Source organism: Neovison vison, chromosome 2 (assembly GCF_020171115.1).
Source record: "Neovison vison isolate M4711 chromosome 2, ASM_NN_V1, whole genome shotgun sequence".
NCBI lineage: Eukaryota > Metazoa > Chordata > Mammalia > Carnivora > Mustelidae > Neogale > Neogale vison.
This window is the reverse complement of record NC_058092.1, coordinates 13,529,084-13,547,520: the sequence shown is the minus strand read 5'-3', so window position 1 is coordinate 13,547,520 and position 18,437 is coordinate 13,529,084. Positions and strand designations below refer to the sequence as shown.

Here is an 18,437-nt window from a genome sequence, read left to right as displayed (position 1 = left end):
TGAGGAAACTGAGGCTCAGAGAGGTAAAGCTCCCTTTACTAGGTCGCCAGTTTAGAAGTGGCTGAGTATGTCTGATGTCCAGGAGTTTTGAGATAAGGGTCAGGGGATCTGTGTGAAGGGCCTCGTCCCCTCCCCCAGCCTGTTCCTTCTTGTCCCTCTGTCATGGACCATCTCCTTTTTGGCTTCTTGCTCAGTCTGGGCCAGGGGTTATGTGGCTGGGAGGGAGGGGCCAAGTCCAGGGAGCAGAGAGGCCCCAGTTGGCTTTGAGCTGAGAAGAGAAGCCGGGCTGGTTCCCTGGCAGGACCGGGGCTGGTGACCCTCTGCTTCCTCCTTGGTGGGCCACCTGGCAGGATCTGAACAATGCTTGGGGGACCCCTTTTACCCCCTTTGGAGGATCTCTGGTCTCTAAAGGACTTCCTGTCCATCCACGGGCTCTGGAGGCTGAGCCAGACCTGTGGGAACTTCCGGGGCTACATGGTCAGGGCCAAGCTGGGCCCGGCCTGGCAGGTCAGCATGGAAGCCTCAGCACTTTGCCCTTGAGGTTTGGAGGTGATGCAACTCCGGGTCCATTCTGACCCCTGGGAGACCGAGATACATACTTTCTGACCGTCTCCCTCCTGTTATGAGGCCAGCTGGCACAGAGGGAGGAGCCCAGGCTTTGGGACGGGAGAAACCGTGTTGTCCCCCAGCATTTGCCACGCCATCAGGTCAGCAGAAACAGGTGAACCTGGTTTCTTGAGCTTGGGGGCCAGAGCCAGACTGCCTGGGTTCGAACTCTGTGCCTTTGCACAAGTCGCTTCCCTTCCCTGGGCCTTGGTTTCCTTATCTGTAAAACAGGCAGAGGAATAAGCGCCCACATCCTAAGCCCGTCGCGAGGACTGAAGGAGTTCCTAGTGTCCATTGTGAACTACCCCTTCACGACGTGGGCCGTTTTGATTATGTGGCCTTGGACAACCCACCTCTTCTCTGTGAGCCTCAGTTTCCCTATCAGCAGACACTAGAGGCTATAGTAAGTTCTGTCAGAGGCTTGACTGTCATGAGGGTTCTCTGGGTGTCTGCTCCATTTCTTTCCCCTCTATCCTTGGGGGAGCTGACCTCTCTGTTTTCTGAGAGGGGTGCCCTTGCCCCCTGCATGGGCAAGAGGGACACTGTGTGCGTGTGTGTGTGTGTGTGTGTGCATGCATGTGCAGTGTCCCAGTGTCCTCCCCACTGGCTGGGCCTGCATGACGACAGGAGGCTGGTATTAAGCAATGAGTCTGTCCCCTCGAGCTGTGTTTAGTCACTAATCCCTCTCTGGGTGCAGACAAGGGCACACTAATCACCTGTCCGGCCATGCTTGCAGCCTCCCTGGCCAGCTGTGACAATTAGGATGCTGTGTGCACAGGCAGTGTCTGTCCCGGCCCATCCTCAGTTTCACAAGCCCTGCGTGTAATTAGCTTCCTGGGTCGGTGTCACTCTTCCCTCCTTCCTCCCCGGGGACTGCTCAGGAACGTCTTCCTCCCCTTACTGCAATGAGGCAGGAAGCCTCCGGGCTCTGGATTCTGGTTCCTGCTCTGCTGCTGCCGGGGTGTGTGACCTTGGGCTTGTCATTTCACCCCCTGAGCTTCAGACTTCCCATGGACTAATGGCTAGACTTCAGAGCATCCCCTTCTGACATCCTGGGGTCCCATGTTTGGAGGTTTTTGTTGTTGTTGTTGTTGTTTTTGTACACATGATTGTCTGTCCTCTTAGAACCCAGATGGTGGTCCTTCTCCCCCATTTCATGGATGAGGAGACCGAGGCCTGGGCAGGGGACTTGCGCAAGGCGGCAGAGGCTTGGTTTAAATCCAAGGTGGGGTGCGTGCCAGCTCCTGTCCAGTGGGCTCTCCTTGGCTTCAGCCCCTTATTTGTGCAGGTCGCAGATGTTAAGGATGACTTGTTCTCCGAGGCCGCGGGCCCAGGGCTGCTCCAGGCGCACAAACCCTCCCAGTGAATGATGTGGCTTTGATGGGGGCGATTACACGGAGTGGCAGACCCACAGTGCCTCGCGCTTACCTGCGGGGCGGCACAGTCACTTGGGATAAACAATGGGAGACCCAGAGTGCACATTAGGGTTCCAAAATAGCATCAGGAGTTGCTGTTTTTCTTCCAAGCTGTAAACATAGCTCTGGGTGGGGCCTCCCCGGCCTGGGTGCCTGGAACCCCTGCTGGCTTCAGGACTCTAGCAACAGCTAGAGCCCCAGCATCAGAGAGCTGCTCCGAGTGCCTGATGCTGGGGAGGGATGTGGTGGTGGGGGGCCTCTCTGGGGGCTCGGCCAGGCCCGAGCAGAAAGGCAAGGTCCTGGGGCTGGAGAGCTGTGAGCTCACCTTCCTGTCATCTGCCTCACAGGTGACCAGGTGGGAGAAGAGCATCGTTGGAGGACAGGAGCGGAGCTGGCCGGGACTATGGAGGTTGGGGAAACTGAGGCTGATGGGGAGGGGCAGACAGGGAGGTCATGCCCAAGGTCACACAGTGAATCAGTGCTGCGCTGACTCCAGATTGGGGGTCCCAAGAAAGGCCCTGGAGTTGACCTTCAATGCACCCTTTATCCAGAAAACATTTTTTGGTGCCTACAGTTCCTGGCTCTGTGCTGGGCTCTCGAGTTGCTGCTGGGAGCCAGAGACTGGCCTGATCTTGTGAGAGTCAAATAGGGAGGCTACTTGAGTAGCAAGCGACTAGGGCTTTTGGAGTACAGAGGTAGGGTACTTGACCTTGACCAGAGTCAGGGAAGGCTTCCTGGAGGAGGAGGTATATAAGCTAGGTCCTGACATTGGGATAAGATGAGGAGGAGAGAGATGACAAAGGGGGCATGTAGAACAGAACCTTCCAGGCAGCGTGTACAGAATGTGCAAAGGCGTTGCTAGTGTGAGGCGGGTTGGCATACTGGGGGCACATTGGGGTGCCGTGGGGGTTGCTGTTTTATCTTGCCCCATGTTGGCCTAAGGCCGCTTGCTCCAGGGCTTATCACACACTGGGTAGAAAACCTCTACCCTTTTGGAAGAGAAGGGTCGAGTCCATTTCTCAGATGAACCTGATTGCCCAGTGTGTTGCTCCTGGGGGGTTGCAGAATGCCACCCCAATGAGGGTAAGGAAGGGCAGTGTTTATGGCGGGGTCTCTCCCCACCAGCCTTTTGATTAATTGGGAAACTGAGGCATAAAAGTGTACTGCTGCAGGGACTAGGATGGGGACCCAGGGACCCTCCTCTTCCTTGGCTCCCCAATCAACTATCCAGGCTTCATTAATTGCCAAACCCAGCATGAGTTCAGCCTTGTCACACTCGGCGCTTTAGAGGGGCACACAAGCCTTTTTTCAGTCCCCCCTTGACCCAGCCACTCACTCCACCCAGATAACTGGACAGATATACAGATATGTGTACACCAAGATGTTCTCGGTGTTGCTCAGATTGTTAGGACTTGGGAATGATAGTGCAGGACCCGTTAGATCAGTGGGGTCACGGCCTCCTGCCATGTGACCCACCCAGAAGGATGCTTGGTGTATATTAAGTGGAAAAACCATGCTTGAATGCCACGTCAGTCTGATCCTGGTTTCACTTGTGAAAGATAAGCTTTCATAAGAAGGCATGGGGAAGGACATGCCGCCTATGTGAAGGTGATTCTCTCGGGGAAGGGGGGAACTGGGTGCGGCTTTAATTGTTTTGTTTCATTTACCTGATTTCTTTTTATTTCTGTGTAATTGTTGTGAAATACACATGCAACCTAAAGCAAACAGAGAGAGAGCAGGTGTTCTTGTGTTTTTAAAGTTTAAATGCCTTTGATTTTTTTGACCAATGGACACATTGCATCACTGAAAATGGAAAAGACACAGGAGAGGAAATTCTCATACCCACTCCAGCATGGGTAAATCCCACGGACATTATGCTAAGTGCATTAAGCCAATCACAAAAGGACCAATACTGGATGGTTCCACTTCCACGAGGTCCCTAGGAGAGTAGTCTGTTTCACAGAGAGAAAGTAGAAAGCTGGGTGCCCGGGGGTGTGGGGAGTTAGTGTTTAACAGGTGTAGAGCTTCCAGAGGTAGACAGTCGGTATACGGAATGCCACCGAACTGGGCACTTACAAATGGTTATGGTGGCCAATTTTATATTTGCATTTTACCATGACTTAGAAAAAAACGATACAGCAAGGGACAGAGTGATCAGTCTCCCTTCCAGCCCTATCCCCCAGCCACGTGGTTCCCTCTGTCTCCAGTGTGGGGGTAGATTCCTGGGTTTGATGGGCAGGGGCAGGTCCCCTCCACTTGTGGGCAGAGCAAAGATGCTGCCTGGCCCTAACAGCCCGGGAGCCACGGCCCATTCTTTCCCTGTTTCCGGGTCATAAGGCAGCTGGTGCGCAGACCTTCCTGCCCTGGGGGCCAAGGGATTGAGGACCTGAGGGTAAGGGAGTCAGAGATGCCAGCTAGAGAGAGCTCTGGAGCTAGCCTCTCTGCTTCAGTGGGAGGGGATACCCTGAATCCACTTCTTTGTGTCCCCCGCCCCCCAACGCCAGCACTTGGCTCCCTGAGCAGGCACTTGGGAAATGTTTGTTGAAACTCTCGTGGGGGAAGGAAGATGGTGTACAAGCCAACAGCAAGACGCAGCTGGGTAGCAGTGGATGCTGTGAGGCTGTTGGGCTCTGGCACCCTGAGACACCCAGCATTCATCCCCTGGGGCGTCCTGGTACTGGCCAGGTCTTCTGTCGCAGCTGGGATGTGGTACTGGGTTGGACGCCAGAGTGATGATGAGTCCTCCTGTGTCTTTGGTCGATGGCTCTGTGTGTTACCAGGCATTGATAGCAGGGGTTCAGTTGGACCTCCATGTACCCTGTCTGGTGCCCCGGGACCGTGGCCAGTTCACTTAGTGGACTGCCACCCACCCCTTCTCCGTGGCAGGAAGACCCCATACCATGGCTAATCATAGCTTCCATCAGTTCAGTGTTTACTGGGAGCTGGGCTCTGTACTAAGTGCTTCATGACTTGATACAGCAGCACACACCTGCCCTTCCCAGCATCCCAGGCTGGTGAGGCAAAGCATCTGGGGACCTGATGACAAGCCAACGGTTTCCGTAGAGCCCCAGAGTCACAGGAAACAGACCATTTTACAGATGAAGAGACTGAGACCCAGGGAGAGCTCAGAGCTGGCTTGTGGCAGCAGGACAGGACAGGACAGGACAGGACAGGGAAGCAGCGCCTACATCTATCACCTCTTTCCTAGACTGGAGCAGCCCCGAGGAGGATCCTTCATGATCCCCATGTCGCAATGTTCAAATAAGGAGGCTCGGGGGCAAGAAATCATTTGCCTGGAAGCCTGTGGCTGGTCATTTTGGGATTTGAACCTGTTTCAATCTGACTCCAAACGCAGCTCTTTTGCTGGTCACGTGCCAGTGGTCGGGGTGGCTGGGTGGTGGGGCTGCCGCATATTAGACTTGGCCGCTGGTAGTGGAATGCTCAGGCTTTTCTCCGCCTGGGTTCTGGGGTCTTGGAAGTGAGTAAACAGGCAAAGCAGGTGCCTCAGGTAAGCAACTCTTTTCCAAGTCAGTGACCGAGACCCCACGAGTCCACATCTGTGCGTCAGACCCTGGGTGGTAACCTGGGGTGTGCTGGAGGGCATGGTGGGGAGAGGGGTTCAAGGAGCTGGACCCCTGAGAGGCTGCTGAGCCTGGAAAGTCAGATGGGCTAGGCTTGACCTGGAGCCAGGCATTGCCCTTGGACCTCTGTTTGCTCCTCGGTGAAGTGGGCACGCAAACGCTTAGCTCACGGAGCTCAGGTGGGAGAACAGTGACTAGACCAGCACATAATAAGCATTTTCCAGTCAGTGTAAGTCTTCCCCTTCTCCTAGCAGAGTGAGTGTGATGGGAGAGGCAGGGAAGTAGCCGTTTACAGCTCCCTGGATGCCATGAGGAAGGCATGTACCAGGACTGGAACCCCCTGATGAACTTAGTGACTCACCCGGGGAAGTCAGGAAGGGCTCCCTGGAGGAGGTGATGAAGGTGTAGCGAGCCTGGAAGAGGTTAGAAATAGTGGCCTACAATTTGGGATGCAGGTTCCTCCTCTCCAGGAGATGCCTTTTGAGTCACTTTCCTTCTTGGAAGTGGTCTGCTTTTTATGGGGGGGCACAGTAGAGCCTCCTCGGGTGTGGTTTTCAGACAGCGGCGATGGAAGGAGGGTGCTGTCCGGCACGCAGCTCAGGGTTACAGGCTCGCAGAGCTGCCCAGTCTCTGTAGGTGTTTCAGTACATGCCACCAAAGTGGGAGTGGCGCTAGGAATCTGGGCGAATATGGACGCTGGGTAACTGGAACATGGGACTCGTAGAATCGGCCAGAACCTCAGATTGGCATTGGGTGGGCAACTGGGGGCTTCTCTGAGCCCACGAGTATGCCTTGTGCCTGCCAGCGTGGTGTTGTGAGACTAGCTGGGCTCAGGCTGGTGAGACGTCTCCTGCCTTGGTCTCTTTTGCCATCAGGTGGCCTTTGTCGGGACAGACAAAGGGACAGACATGCTGGTCACATGCCCATTCATTCTTGGGGAGGGTCTTGGGGTGTGGAGGGCAGAGGCAGGACACCAGCTGGGTCTCTTGCTGGCAGTGGACTTGGCAGTACCAGCTTCTGGCTCCTTTCCCTCTGCCACCGCTACCCCCAGGTGCCTCCAGTTGCCCAGCCAGATGATGGTGGCCTCTAGCTCGTCATCATCACCAACATCCTGATTATTATGGCGGCACAGTGGCTCCGGAGTCAGCCAGTTCTGGGTTCCGGTGTAGCACCTGCCGTGCAGTCCAGGACCACTCCGTCAGTCTCTGGAACTCCCTGACCATCTGTCATTGGGAGATCAGGAGGACGAGGACACCGAGTGCATGCTCATGGGACAGTGTGTGTGCCAGGCACTGTTCTAGGTTCTTATCATACACGAGTCCACTGAACAGTTGCAAAAAGCCCTGCGAGACCAGCCCTACCTGGGTGGTCTTGCCAACGCCCAGAGAGGACTGGTCGCCTGTCCCAGGATATGCGGCTGGGGTTTGATCCCAGGACCTTCCCAGCCCCTGCCCTTCTCTCTGCTACATATGCTGGTATATGTTGGTTTGAGCTCAAAGACTGATACCCCAGCTGGCTTGAGACTTCCTGGTTTATCAGATCACTTTGTGGTCAGCATGGCCTTTTTGCTGGGGGACCACAGAAAACGTTTCCTGGCCTGGCCAATTGGGCCCTTCAAATATATCCAGCTGGACCCCATTGCTTTAAGAGTGGGCAAGTGATGCTTCAGGAGGGAAGGGACTCGCCCAAGGTCACTCAGCAGGTTAGGGACAGAGACAGGATCTGATTCAGGGCTTCCTGCACAACGCTGGCTGCTGTGTTGCCTGAGGACGTGTGGGCCTGGGGAATGGGGTCCAGTCAAGGACTTGCCAGCCTCTCCCTCCCAGCTGTCTCAAGGCCTGGTGGCTCCCAGGCAGAGCCCCAGAAGTCAGCCAGCTGCCCCGCACAGGGTGCCTCTGGCGACTGGGAACAGGGAGGGAGAGTGTGGACAAGTTCATGCAGCTCACCTCCCAGTCCATGGAAAGGGTCTGCTTTCACCAGCTTGCTGGCAGAACTATGGGCAGCTGAACTACAGGGCTTCCAGATCCCCAGAGTCGGGTGGGGTGGGGAAGTGCCCCTGCTCCTACGGCCTGGGTCGTGCCACCCTGTGTTTCCCTCCCCCAGGCAGGTGCAGGCAGGGTGACAAGAGTTGTAAGAATGGCCATCGTCCGTCAAGCATGCCTGTGTCCCTTCCCTTGAGCTTACTGAGTCTGCCCATGTACCCCACAAGGTGGGACCGCACCCCCATTTCATAGATGGGGCACCTGAGGCTCCTAGGTCGTGGTTAGCGGGCCCCCAGGAATCACAGAGCAGCAGCCGGCGTCCTCAATTTGCCTGCTCTTCTTAGTGGGGTCCGCAGAGACTCCTGTCATCCTTGATTCTGGAAGACCCAGGCTGTTCTTGGCAAGCCCTGTCCGCTGGGCTCCCTGGATGGGACCGCCCTTCCAGGTTGAAAGCTGCCCTGTGTGTGCACATGTGCACGTGTACACGAGTGTGTGTGTGTGTGTGTGTATGCACATACTGGGCAGGGGTGCACACGTGGCATGGTTGCTGTTCCATGGCCCACCAGCAGCTCATAGCCTACGCGGGGCCTTCTCTGGGCCATTACTGCCTGCCCGTAATGGAATCGGCTGCCCTGGGTAAGTGTGCACATTAATTTAATACCTCCTCCGTGGAGACAATCAGTTGGCATTTAATTTGTGTTTCCTTCCGAGTGGCGGAGTACAGCTGGGCAGACAGGATGCTGATGGGCACATGTGTTCGGGGTCCCTTCCCTGGGGTCTGGGGCTGAGCACAGGCAGGGGGAGGGCAGTGAGCCTCAGGGGAGCCATGCCAAGGAGGTACCTGTGAGCATGGGGCTCGGGGAAGTGGGGGGTGTCTCTGCTCATAGAGGGGAGCACCCAGCCCTCCTCCTGCTGGAGGGAGCCATAGGAGAGGAAGAAGTCAGGATGGAGAGGGGAATTTGAGCTGTTAGTGGCCTGGGGGGAGGGCTGTCTTCTCAGCCCCGCCCACCCCCACTGCCTTTCCTGCTCATCTGTGTTTCTTTTCTGCCACAAGTGGGAATTGTTTGTGATATGACACAAGGGGGGGCTGGGGCATGGGAAGCTGACTCAGTGTGACACTGATGCTCTCCGGAGGGGCTCAGCGGAAGCTAAGAGGGTGGGGGGGCTCCGGATCTTCATCTGTAAGTTGGGCTCCATTGGCCCACTCTGATCTCTTGCCCGTGGGCTTTGGGGAGGCTGGATTTGAAGAAAGGGTCCCCCTGGTCTGCCTATGGGCTTGTCCCCCATGCTAGTCTGGACCCCGGCTCTGTAGTGTGGCCAGGGGTGGGACCCGGTCCATCTGAGTGGGGCTTACACAGAAGCGAGGTGGAGCCCAGGGAGACAGGTGGGCAGGAGAATGGCCCCGGCATGCCCCTGGCTGTCACGGCATTCTGCACCCAGCTGTGCTGCAAAGGGGTGAGCTCCACGTCCTTCTGGGTGGAAATTGTTCTCTGCCACCGGCCCTCCACCGGAGGCCAGACTCCTGCTTGGCCCAGAACGAAGTTTTCCACTGTGGGCTCTAACCTAGCCTCACCTGAGTGAGTCAGCCAGGGTGTGCCTGCCACTTACCTTCCGTGGAAAAGGTGTGGACCATTCCTGGGCCACCCTCCCTGCTCTCTGAGATCTGGGCGCTGGAGCCAGCTGTGGCGTTCCATCGTTGTTCACACTGAGCTGCCAGACATTTAGTCTGCTCTTCGCGGGGGGCGGGACTGGGTGTTTTCGCCTCCACTGCCCACCTTATGTAGTGCTCACAACCACCCTGCAAAGGGGTCGAGTGCTTCGTATGTCAGAGATAAGGAAACTGAGGCCCAGAGAGGGTGATTGTTTTGCCTGAGGTCACACCGCTGGGAAGTGGAGGGGGGAAGGATTCAAACTGAGTCCTTTGGTGCCTAGGCATCTCCAGGACTTTCTCCCCAGCAGCCCCCTGGACTCTCCCTGAAGCCTTAATTAGATTTCTGGGGCTGTACCCACTTTCCTCTGGAGCCAGGGGCCCCAGACCTCCTTTCTCTGACGGCACAGGAAGTGAAAAATCTGTGAGTCAGTCCCTCTGCCAGTGACTTCAGCCTGGCTTTCCGCCCCACCCCCAACAGGCCAGGCTTTGTCAGCCCCTTTCCTGAGGCTCTGTGTGTCATTGGAGTTGATGGTGGGGGGAGACCCTGGCTGGGGGTTGGGAGGTGGGGGTGGGGAGGCTGGTGGTGAAACTTCACCCCACCTCTGCCAGTGGCCGGCTAGACTTCTCGTCCATCCTGTGGTTGGTGCTGGCTCCTCTGGAATGCGGGGAGACCACATCTGGGTGGGGCGGGTGCCGCTACCCTTGTCCCTGCCCCTGGCCTCACACGTGTTCTCCTTCTGCTAAGGTAGGTGCCAAGGTCCCAGACCTCAGTCTCCGAGTCACTTTGTAGGGTCATTTCCTCTCCTGGCCCCTCTTTGTCCCAACGTCCCTGCCTCCGCTCTTCAGCCCCTAGGGTGGTGGCAAGTGGGGGAGGGAAGCTTTCTCCTTTTCCCTGCCCCCTTCCTGCCCTGGTGGCCCCTCCCCCGGCCTTCCTCTCCCTGGAGTGGACAGAGCTGAGCGGAAGCCCAGTGCTGGGAACTCAGCTCCTGGGAGCCCCTAGGTCCGTGTGGTGTAGGCAGAGAATGTTCCAGACAGAAGTGAGCAGGAGGGCTGAGGAGTGATGTGGTTCGGATTCATTCATTCATTCATTCATTCAATAAATCCATACAACCGTTAGGCTCCTTATCAAGCGCCGGCTGGTTTTAGGAGCATGAGTAGGGAGGGCAGTGGGCACAGCACTGGTAATTATAGCCAGTTCTCGGCCCTGGCAGAAGGGCCGGACCCCCAGCCTTAGGCCCAACTCCTCGGAGGATTTGTATGATGGCGTCCCTCCTCTGAGCCTCTCCGCCCACCAGAACAGGCCTCTCACTCCTGTTTCCTTCATGCCCCATCTGGCCAGGGCACAGGGGTCTTAAAACTTCTGTGATGGGAGCTGGAGGGCCTCTCTGTGCTGCTGCACACTGTTCCCGATTTGTCCCGATTTGTGGACTCCTAGGTCTGAACCCCTGCTTACCCCTGCTTACCCGCTGCCCTGGTGCAGAGACCCTCACCAGGGCGGCCCTTGCACACTACTCCATCCGGCTGCCGTGCAGTGGGTCACTCTGGGCCGTGCTCCGGGGGTGCCATGCATCAGCCCCTTCCTTTCTGGGGTCTTGATTTCCTGTTCACTCCAAGGCAGTGGGAGGCTTTGAGCACAGGCCAGTGGAGAGATTGGGACAATGAGCTGCAGGGGGGCAGGAACCTGGGCTGGGGCTGGGAGATGGGCCCTGAGGTCCAGTCCAGCCAGAGCTGAGGGCTGGTCACGTGACCTTCAGAGAGTGTGGGAACTGGATGGGTTTTTCTTGAGTGGCCCTGGTCTGTGCTGGGGCCACATTCTGTCCCATGTGCAGGTGGAGAGACCCAGGCTCTGAGAGATGGAGGCAGGTGCTCGGAGAGGCTGAGTCTGTGTTCATTCTCACATCCCTCCTCCTCCCTCCTTGTGAGCTATGGCCCGGGCTAAGGGAATGGAGGCACTAAGCCATCTACTCCCTGTGTGACCCTGGGCCTCAGTTTCCCTAACTCTACCCTCAGAGTCGTTAGACTAGGTGAACTCTGGCCCCTTCCAGACTTCACTTTTGGAGATGCTCTGAGTAAAGGGATGACATAGACACGACCCCACCTTCCTAGCTGTGGGATCTGGGGTAATGGTCTTCGCCTTCAGCTTCTTCATGAGTAACATGGAGATAATAATGGGGCCTAGAGGTGACCGTGAGTTTCGTTTAAGTGAGTTTTGCCTGTGACGCCCCTAGGAAGGCCACGTGGCAGGGTGCGTGCTTGGTTCGTGTTAACGGCTCTGTTTGCGTTCTCACCCTCCTCCTCCTCCATTGTCGTCTGCTGCCAGCTGCAGGTGCCGCCGTGCGTGGCTGTGGACGGAGAGCCCTCGGAGGAGCTGGCCTTGGAGACCGCTGTCTGAGGGTGTCTGCAGGGGGGGAAGGGAGAGGCTGCGGTGGGGGGCGAGAGCAGGTCCCCGTGGTGTGGCTGGGGCACAGCAGACGCATGCCGGGGTGGGGCCCTGAGCACTTTCTGGAGGTGGAAAAGATGGAGGGCCGTCTGTCCCTGTCCCCCTCATCGTGGCTGGCTCTTTGGGTGAGAGCCGTGTGGGATGAGGTCCCATGGCCATGCGGCCTGGGATGTGGGAAGTTGGAAGTTTCATGAGCCAGTGGGTCGGGTGGGGGGCAGGGGTGGCTCCGAGTGATTCAGGCCACCTCGGCCCTGGCTGGAGTTATCTCCATGCTCTGGGCCTTCATTTTCTCACCTGTAAAACGGGGCAGGGGGTTCCCCTTACCCTCACAGCCGACAGTGTGAGCGCCTTTGCTCAGCAGGGGCCGGGTGGGAGAGCCGCAAAGGACACGATGTCCACCCAGCCCTGACCTGCAGTGAGTGTGTCCCCTTCTCCGTGGCAGTGACTGCTCCCTGGCCTTCGTGCTGCCCGTCTTCGCTTATGTGGGCACCTCTGCCCCAAACACCCGTCCTTACTGAAACCGCATTCCTGGGGCAGACCCAGGGTGGGGGAGGGGGCCGTCCCTGGGACAGGTGTTGAAATCGAAGCGGCCGCAGCTTGGTTGACCAGTTTTCAGTTAAGCCGCCTGCTCCCTCCGGCGCTGGGCTGCAGCGAGCGTGGGGCGTCTGGGATCCCTGAAGCAGTCTGTCACTGCTGTCCTTCCGCCGCAGTCAGCCGGAGCAGCTGAAGGGCACCGCTGTTCTGCACCGTCAACGCCGGTGCGGGCAGAGCCAGCTTTTTCCACCGCGGCCAGGAGGCGCGGCACTGTGGGCCGTGGATGGGGCCCGCCAGCCAGCTGCCGCAGGCACGCGGGGCTCTGCCCCAGGTCTTCTGGGAGCAGGCCCGCCGGCTGCCCACCCAGCCCGGCTTTGGAAATACAAAGGCCCGTGAAATCACTGGTGCAAAGCTCATCTGTCGGGGGCCAGCTTAGAAACACCAGTGAGATGTGGGGCGTGTGTCAGGGGCAGCTCATCAGGAATGCGGCATGTCTGTCTTACCCCGGGCCTGCCAAGCCCGGACCCGACCCCCAGGGGATTGCTGTGCCCAGATAGACCGAGACTCACTGCTGCTTGGGAGCATGGGCAGCGCATGCGTCCCGTCCCTGCTCGCTAGCTGTGTGACCCAAGGCTAGTTGCCTCGCCTCTCTGAACCTCAGCTCTGACACCGCAGGATGGAGTTGGGGAAAATTCTCTACCCGAGCGGGTTAATAATCCTTCTCGTGAGAACCGATGTGTGTGAGGCACTGAGCTCGGGGCGCAGGGCACGGGGCACAGACCGGCCTGGCCCATCTGGGGTGGGCGCTCCTGCTGCTGTCTGGAGATCCCAAGGCCTGGATCGTGTTTTCTCTCGGGGTTGACTGGGGGCAAGTCGCTTTCCTTCTCTGGGCCTCATGTTCCCTCTCTGTACCAAGGGTTTGTGGAGCCCGAGGCACCTCATTAGAAGCCTGCTTGAAGGAAAAGTGAGAGGGACTGGGCTGCATCTCCAGGAGCCTGTCTGGGAAGCAGCTGTGCAGGGCTGAGGAGCCCCTGGGTGCCCCACCTTTGCCCCTTGCTGCCCCCTTCTCTGTGGCTCCTGCTGTTTGTGGAAGGCAGGTCGCAGCCCTTCCCTGCACCTGCTTGTCTCGGCGGCTTGGAGCTGAGTCCCCTGCCCCCCTCAGAGCAGCAGGGCCCAGAGAGATGATTCAGCTCGGACCCGTGTTCTGGGCCTTGGCCTCCCTTGACAGAAGGCCCGGGAGCCCCGTGCTGCCGGGCAGATGGAGGGCGGCCTGTGAACCTCTCTCTCCCCACCTGGGACCCCTCTCTCCCATGGTGGGCCTGGGACGTACCTGGTGACCTTGGGCAAATTGCCTGTACGCTCTGGATCTCAGTTTCCCTGTTTGTACACTGGGGGTGCTCCGTGAGATGGTCTCACCTGGGTTCTACCCTCACATTCTCTCACTGCCCCTCCTCAGCTTCCTCTGTGTCCTTCATCCCTGGCAGGTGCCCTGGCCCTGTGCCTGCCAGGTGTTGGACCCCGGAGCCCATGGAAAGTCTAGGCCTGGCTGCCAATGCCGGGGGAACTGGTAGAGAGGGAACGGGAAGAAGGGGAGTGTGCGGGGGAGAGGAGGAATTTTCCTCTGTGTGTGCAAACAGTATCCATTTTCTCTTGTTTCTAAAAGCCAGTGACGTAACGCACCCTTCATCCCTTCCTCCCTTCTGGCCTATTTTTAGCTGGCCCCAACAGCATCCTAAAAGGCTTCCAGACTTGCCTGCTTGGAGGCCATGTAGGGAGGTGGACAGAGGTTGAGGAGAGCATGGAGCTCATCTGTCTGTCCCAGGATGCGGGGAGGGAAGGAACCTGTCCCAGGCTCCCTCTGGGGAAGGAAGGGAGCTGGGTGGGGAGCGCAGGCGGCGGTGGTGGGGGGTGCTCTGATGGATCCTGGGTCTCTGGGGAGCTTGGCAGGGTTGCCTGTGCTTAGTCTGGAGCCTCTAGCCTGGGTTCGAGTCCTGACTCCACCTGTCTTCACCCTGACCTTGGGCCCCTGACCCGTGCCCGGCTTTCTGCATCCGTGACATGGGCTAGCCGTACAGCTGTGCTGGAGGGTTGTCAGGAAGATTGAATGATATCACGTGGAATGGTTCCTGGTACAAAGTAAGCTCTCAGTTAGGGTGAGCTGGTGCTGGGAGGCTAATGATGATTTTTTTTTTTTTTTTTGAGCCTTATCTATTTGAGAGAGAAAGAGAGGCGATGGGGGAAAGGGACAGAAGGAGAGAGAGAACCTCAAACAGACTTCTGGCTGAACACAGAGCCCGATGTGGGCCTCGATCTCATGACCCTGAGACCATGACCTGAGCTGAAATCAAGGCTCGGACACTTAACTGACTGAGCTACCCAGCCGCCCCCAGTGATTATGATTATTAACATTCCATTCTACCTCCAGTTCATGTTGGGGGTACCCTGTTAACCCCCGTGTGCCTCCTGCCCTTTATTCTTTCCTGTCCGGCTTTAACCAGCGTGTGCTGGAATGAGACAATACACAGAAAGCTCTGGAACGGGGCCTGGCAGAGGCGCTAAGTGTGAGCTATATTTATTGTTTTTGTTTTAATGTAATAAAACAGACCTGGGCTTGGAGTCCAGCCCCATGTGCTAGCCAGCTGAGTGTCTTTGGGTAAGGCACGTAACCTCTCTGAGCCTCAGTTTCCTTCTCTGTGAGACAGGGATATTTAGCTAGGTAGGGGATTTCTTGGCTGGTGAGGATTGCTGCTGGACAGAAAGACTTCTGCGGACCGTGATGATCACTGGCACAATAGAAGCTTCTTTCTTGTGGCGCTGGCTACAGCCCGGCTCCTGAGCACCCACTGCCATACGGGATCATTTAGCAATGGCAGGAGCAATGGCATTTGCAGGGCACTTTATAGTTTGTGTGAAGGGGAGATGGTGGTCCCTCCCGCCTTCGTCTCCCCGGGGTGCAGTGCTCATGCTGGGAACCTGGCAGTTGTCACCCCTGCCTGAAATTATGGTTATGTGTTGACCTGGCTGTCCCCTTCCTGTTGACCGGGAGCTCCCGGAGGGCAGGCAGGGAGGGATTCACGGCAGCACCTTGCTTGCCCAGCCTGGAGACAGGCCCATGGTGGCTGCTGGCAAGGTGTCTGAGGGCTGGACTGGCATGGGGAGGCCACTGTCTGACCACCTGTCCTTCTTGGCTCTTGCAGGTGGGAGGAGGAGCTTGCCAAACGCATGAACTTGCAGACCATGGTGGACACGCTGCAGGAGGTGAGCGCCCCCGGAGGTCCTGACCACGAGAGGCTTGTGGGAATCGTGTGGCCCAGGGGCACAGTCTCCGAGGGGCAAAGTCGGAGGCCAGTCCCTGCTGAGCCCCTGCACTGTGCTGCCCCTGCTCTCTCAGTCGCTCCTAAGTGGAGCCACGAGGCCTCTTCCTTGTCCCCTGCTTCGGACCTAGGAAGGGCCTGGCACAGTGTTGTAGAAAAGCTTGGGGACGGGAGTAGAGAAGTCTGGGTCTAAGTCCCAGCACTGACCCCTGCTTGCTGGGCGATGGTCCTGTGACTCTTTCCAACCCTCACCTCCCCACCTGAGTTCAGGACTGGATGGTCTCTTGAGCTGCCCGATCCCAGCTTGCAAGAACTGACTGGGGGCTGAATGCCTTATGCCTTGGAGTGGGGGGCTCCCGGTGCGAATATTCTCTTGTGGTTCTGGCTTGGGAGCTCTGGGTCTGGGCTCTGCTTCACACCCACCTGCTGGGTGCACTGGGCGGCAAACTTCACCTTCTCCGCCTCTGAATAGCGACCCCATGAAGAGACAAGAAAAATTCTTTAAAACGTTTCTAAACATTGCTTTCCGATATTTAAGGCACGGATCTTCTAAGAGATAGAATCAAGTAATGTCAAGACACGGAAAAAGATGAATGTCTGCCCTCCGTTTGTTTGTAACAGAAGTCTTTCTGTTTACAAACATGACATGTTCACGGTCAAATATTTGGAAAACTCAGAAATGTAGAGAAAAGAATAAAACTCCCTTCCAGTTCTACCCCCCTCCCCACATAGCCAGTTGACAGATTGCCGGGTGACCGTCTTTTCTGTACAAACACACATGTATTCCACGTATCTTTGTTTGGTTAGGTGGGCACGCGTGGCCTTGCCATTTTGGGGGTGGGAGATGGTCAAATATCGGCAATTTCACAGGGACCCACCTCACATTTTAACCTACTGGAATCACTTGTTATATTAACTGGTTCTTTTTTTCCCTTAATATCTGCTGGGGATTTTTCCATAGGATAAATATTCCTTGGAGAAGTGTTTCACGCTGAGTGGTACCCTGCCAGTGAACTGGGCTCAGCAGGAAGCCGGGCTGGGGGGAGGTCCTCAGCACCCCTTTGCTGGCACGCGTGTGCCTGGCCTGGTTGCATGGCAGGTGTCCAGCCCTTCCCAGCCCTCAGGGTGCCCGGTCCCCTAAACCACCCTTCCCGATCTCTGTCCTCCCTAGGCGGCGCAGGAGGCCGAAGCCATCCAGGAGGAGATGAACGAGAAGATTGAGCGGCTCAAGGCCGAGCTAGTGGTGTTTAAGGGGCTCATGAGTGACGTAAGTGCCACTGGCCGCCGCCCCGGCATCATGACGCCCCCTCCCCCCAACACCCATCATGCAAAATGCTTCATTCACTCCGAGGCTCCAGAGCTCGGCTTCTAGTTAGAGTCCTGGCTGGCTGCGTTTGCCCCGTGAGGATGACGGATGCATCGGAGACCAGCCCCCACCCCACTTCCGCTTCCCTTGGTCTGAGTAGAGATGCATTAATCAATCTGCTGCTTAACCCATCCCGCCCTCCCCCCGGGCTCCTCTGACAGTCTGTGTGTTTGCTCCAACTGGTCCTGGCTCACCACGCTGAGGGCAGGGGGTGGCCGTGGCCTCGATGTCTGGGCACCGTGGAGGGCCCAGTGGCAGGTTGAAGGAGGCCCCCGGGTCTGGTCTGTGTCAGCTGTGGGGGCTCCCCTGGCCTGCGGTCTGCAGTAGGGCTGCTTTGTAAAGTTGGGGAACCCCAGCATCGGCATCCTTTTGAAGACTGGAACCTCTCTGAGTGACTGTAGGTGCGGGGGGCTGTTGGCAAAGCCTCCTTCCTGCTGGGGACCCGGGTTTCCGGCCACCTTCAAGCAGCGGCAGCACGTAGGGAGGGTAGCCAGAAAGGAGAAGGAGCCCGATGGCGGGTGACTCAGCCTGGTGTGGCTTCTGGTCCTGGGGGCTGTGGAGCTGGGTGTGGCTGGCAGAAGCCTCTGGCGGGGGGCGGGGGGGGGCTTGCTGCAGGGGGAGCCCACCTGGCTTCCCCTCGCCGGGGTCCTAAGGGAGCCCCTCGTCTTCGGTGAGGCCCCGCGGTCAGCCATGGGAGGAATCCTGGGGAGAGCGCGCCACCTCGGCACCTTGGCCCCCCTCTGTGTGGGGGGACAGGCAGGGCACACAAGGTGGGAGAAGGGAAGTCTTTCAAGAGTGGGAGGTGTCTTTCTTTTTTCCTTGCTCTGACAAAATAAACACTAGCACCGTGTCTGTTAAGAGAACGCCTTCCAGCGCTTAGGGAGGCCGGCAAACATGGTCTCACATTGTCCACTCGGAGTCAAAGCCTTTAGCTCCTGTGACCTCTCCACCCCCTCCCCCAACCTGAGCAGCGCTGGCCCCGCCTTCCCTGCCCCGGAGAAGCTCCAGGCCCCCCCTCAGACTCGGGGCTGTGCACCCCTCTGCCCAGTAGGAGCCTGGGAGCGACGCCCCCGCCCCGTGCCCTCCCCTATGCTCGCTCCAGCCCTCGCTCACATAACCCCCCTGCTGTCCTCCCTGCAGCCCATGACAGACCTGGACACAAAGATCCAAGAAAAGGCCATGAAGGTGGACATGGACATCTGTCGCCGGATCGATATCACGGCCAAGCTGTGCGATGTCGCACAGCAGCGGAACTCGGAAGACGTGTCCAAGATCTTCCAGGTGAATAGGGTCACCCTGCTCACCGGCCGCCACTCCCCCCGCACCCCCGCCACCGCACCCTCCCGGAGTGCCCGGCCTCCACCGTGCATGGCCAGGCCCTCTTCCCCTCCAGTTTCGTCCACTCCCCTGCCCCCAGAGCTAGCGTTGGCCCCCGCTCTGGCCTCCCAGGATGACACAGAGTCAGGGACGTGGCGACTCGTAGGCTCGTCAGGCTCAATGCTTCATCCTGTGGCTGAGGAGCCCGTGATGTGACGGGCTCAGGAAGGG

At 57.8% G+C, this 18,437-nt stretch overlaps 1 protein-coding gene across 2 annotated transcripts in view; it reads left to right on the top strand.

Annotated features, from left to right (window-relative positions):
* IFFO2 (intermediate filament family orphan 2) overlaps nucleotides 1-18,437 on the top strand; it is a 44,822-nt gene that overhangs the window by 17,332 nt on the left and 9,053 nt on the right. Inside the window, exons 2-4 of one of the 2 annotated variants that reach the window (XM_044237282.1) lie at nucleotides 15,407-15,467; nucleotides 16,695-16,790; nucleotides 18,030-18,170. In XM_044237282.1, the coding sequence (XP_044093217.1) occupies nucleotides 15,407-15,467; nucleotides 16,695-16,790; nucleotides 18,030-18,170 (298 nt within the window). The remainder of the gene's footprint in view (nucleotides 1-15,406; nucleotides 15,468-16,694; nucleotides 16,791-18,029; nucleotides 18,171-18,437) is intronic. The other variant, XM_044237283.1, reaches the window with a different exon arrangement.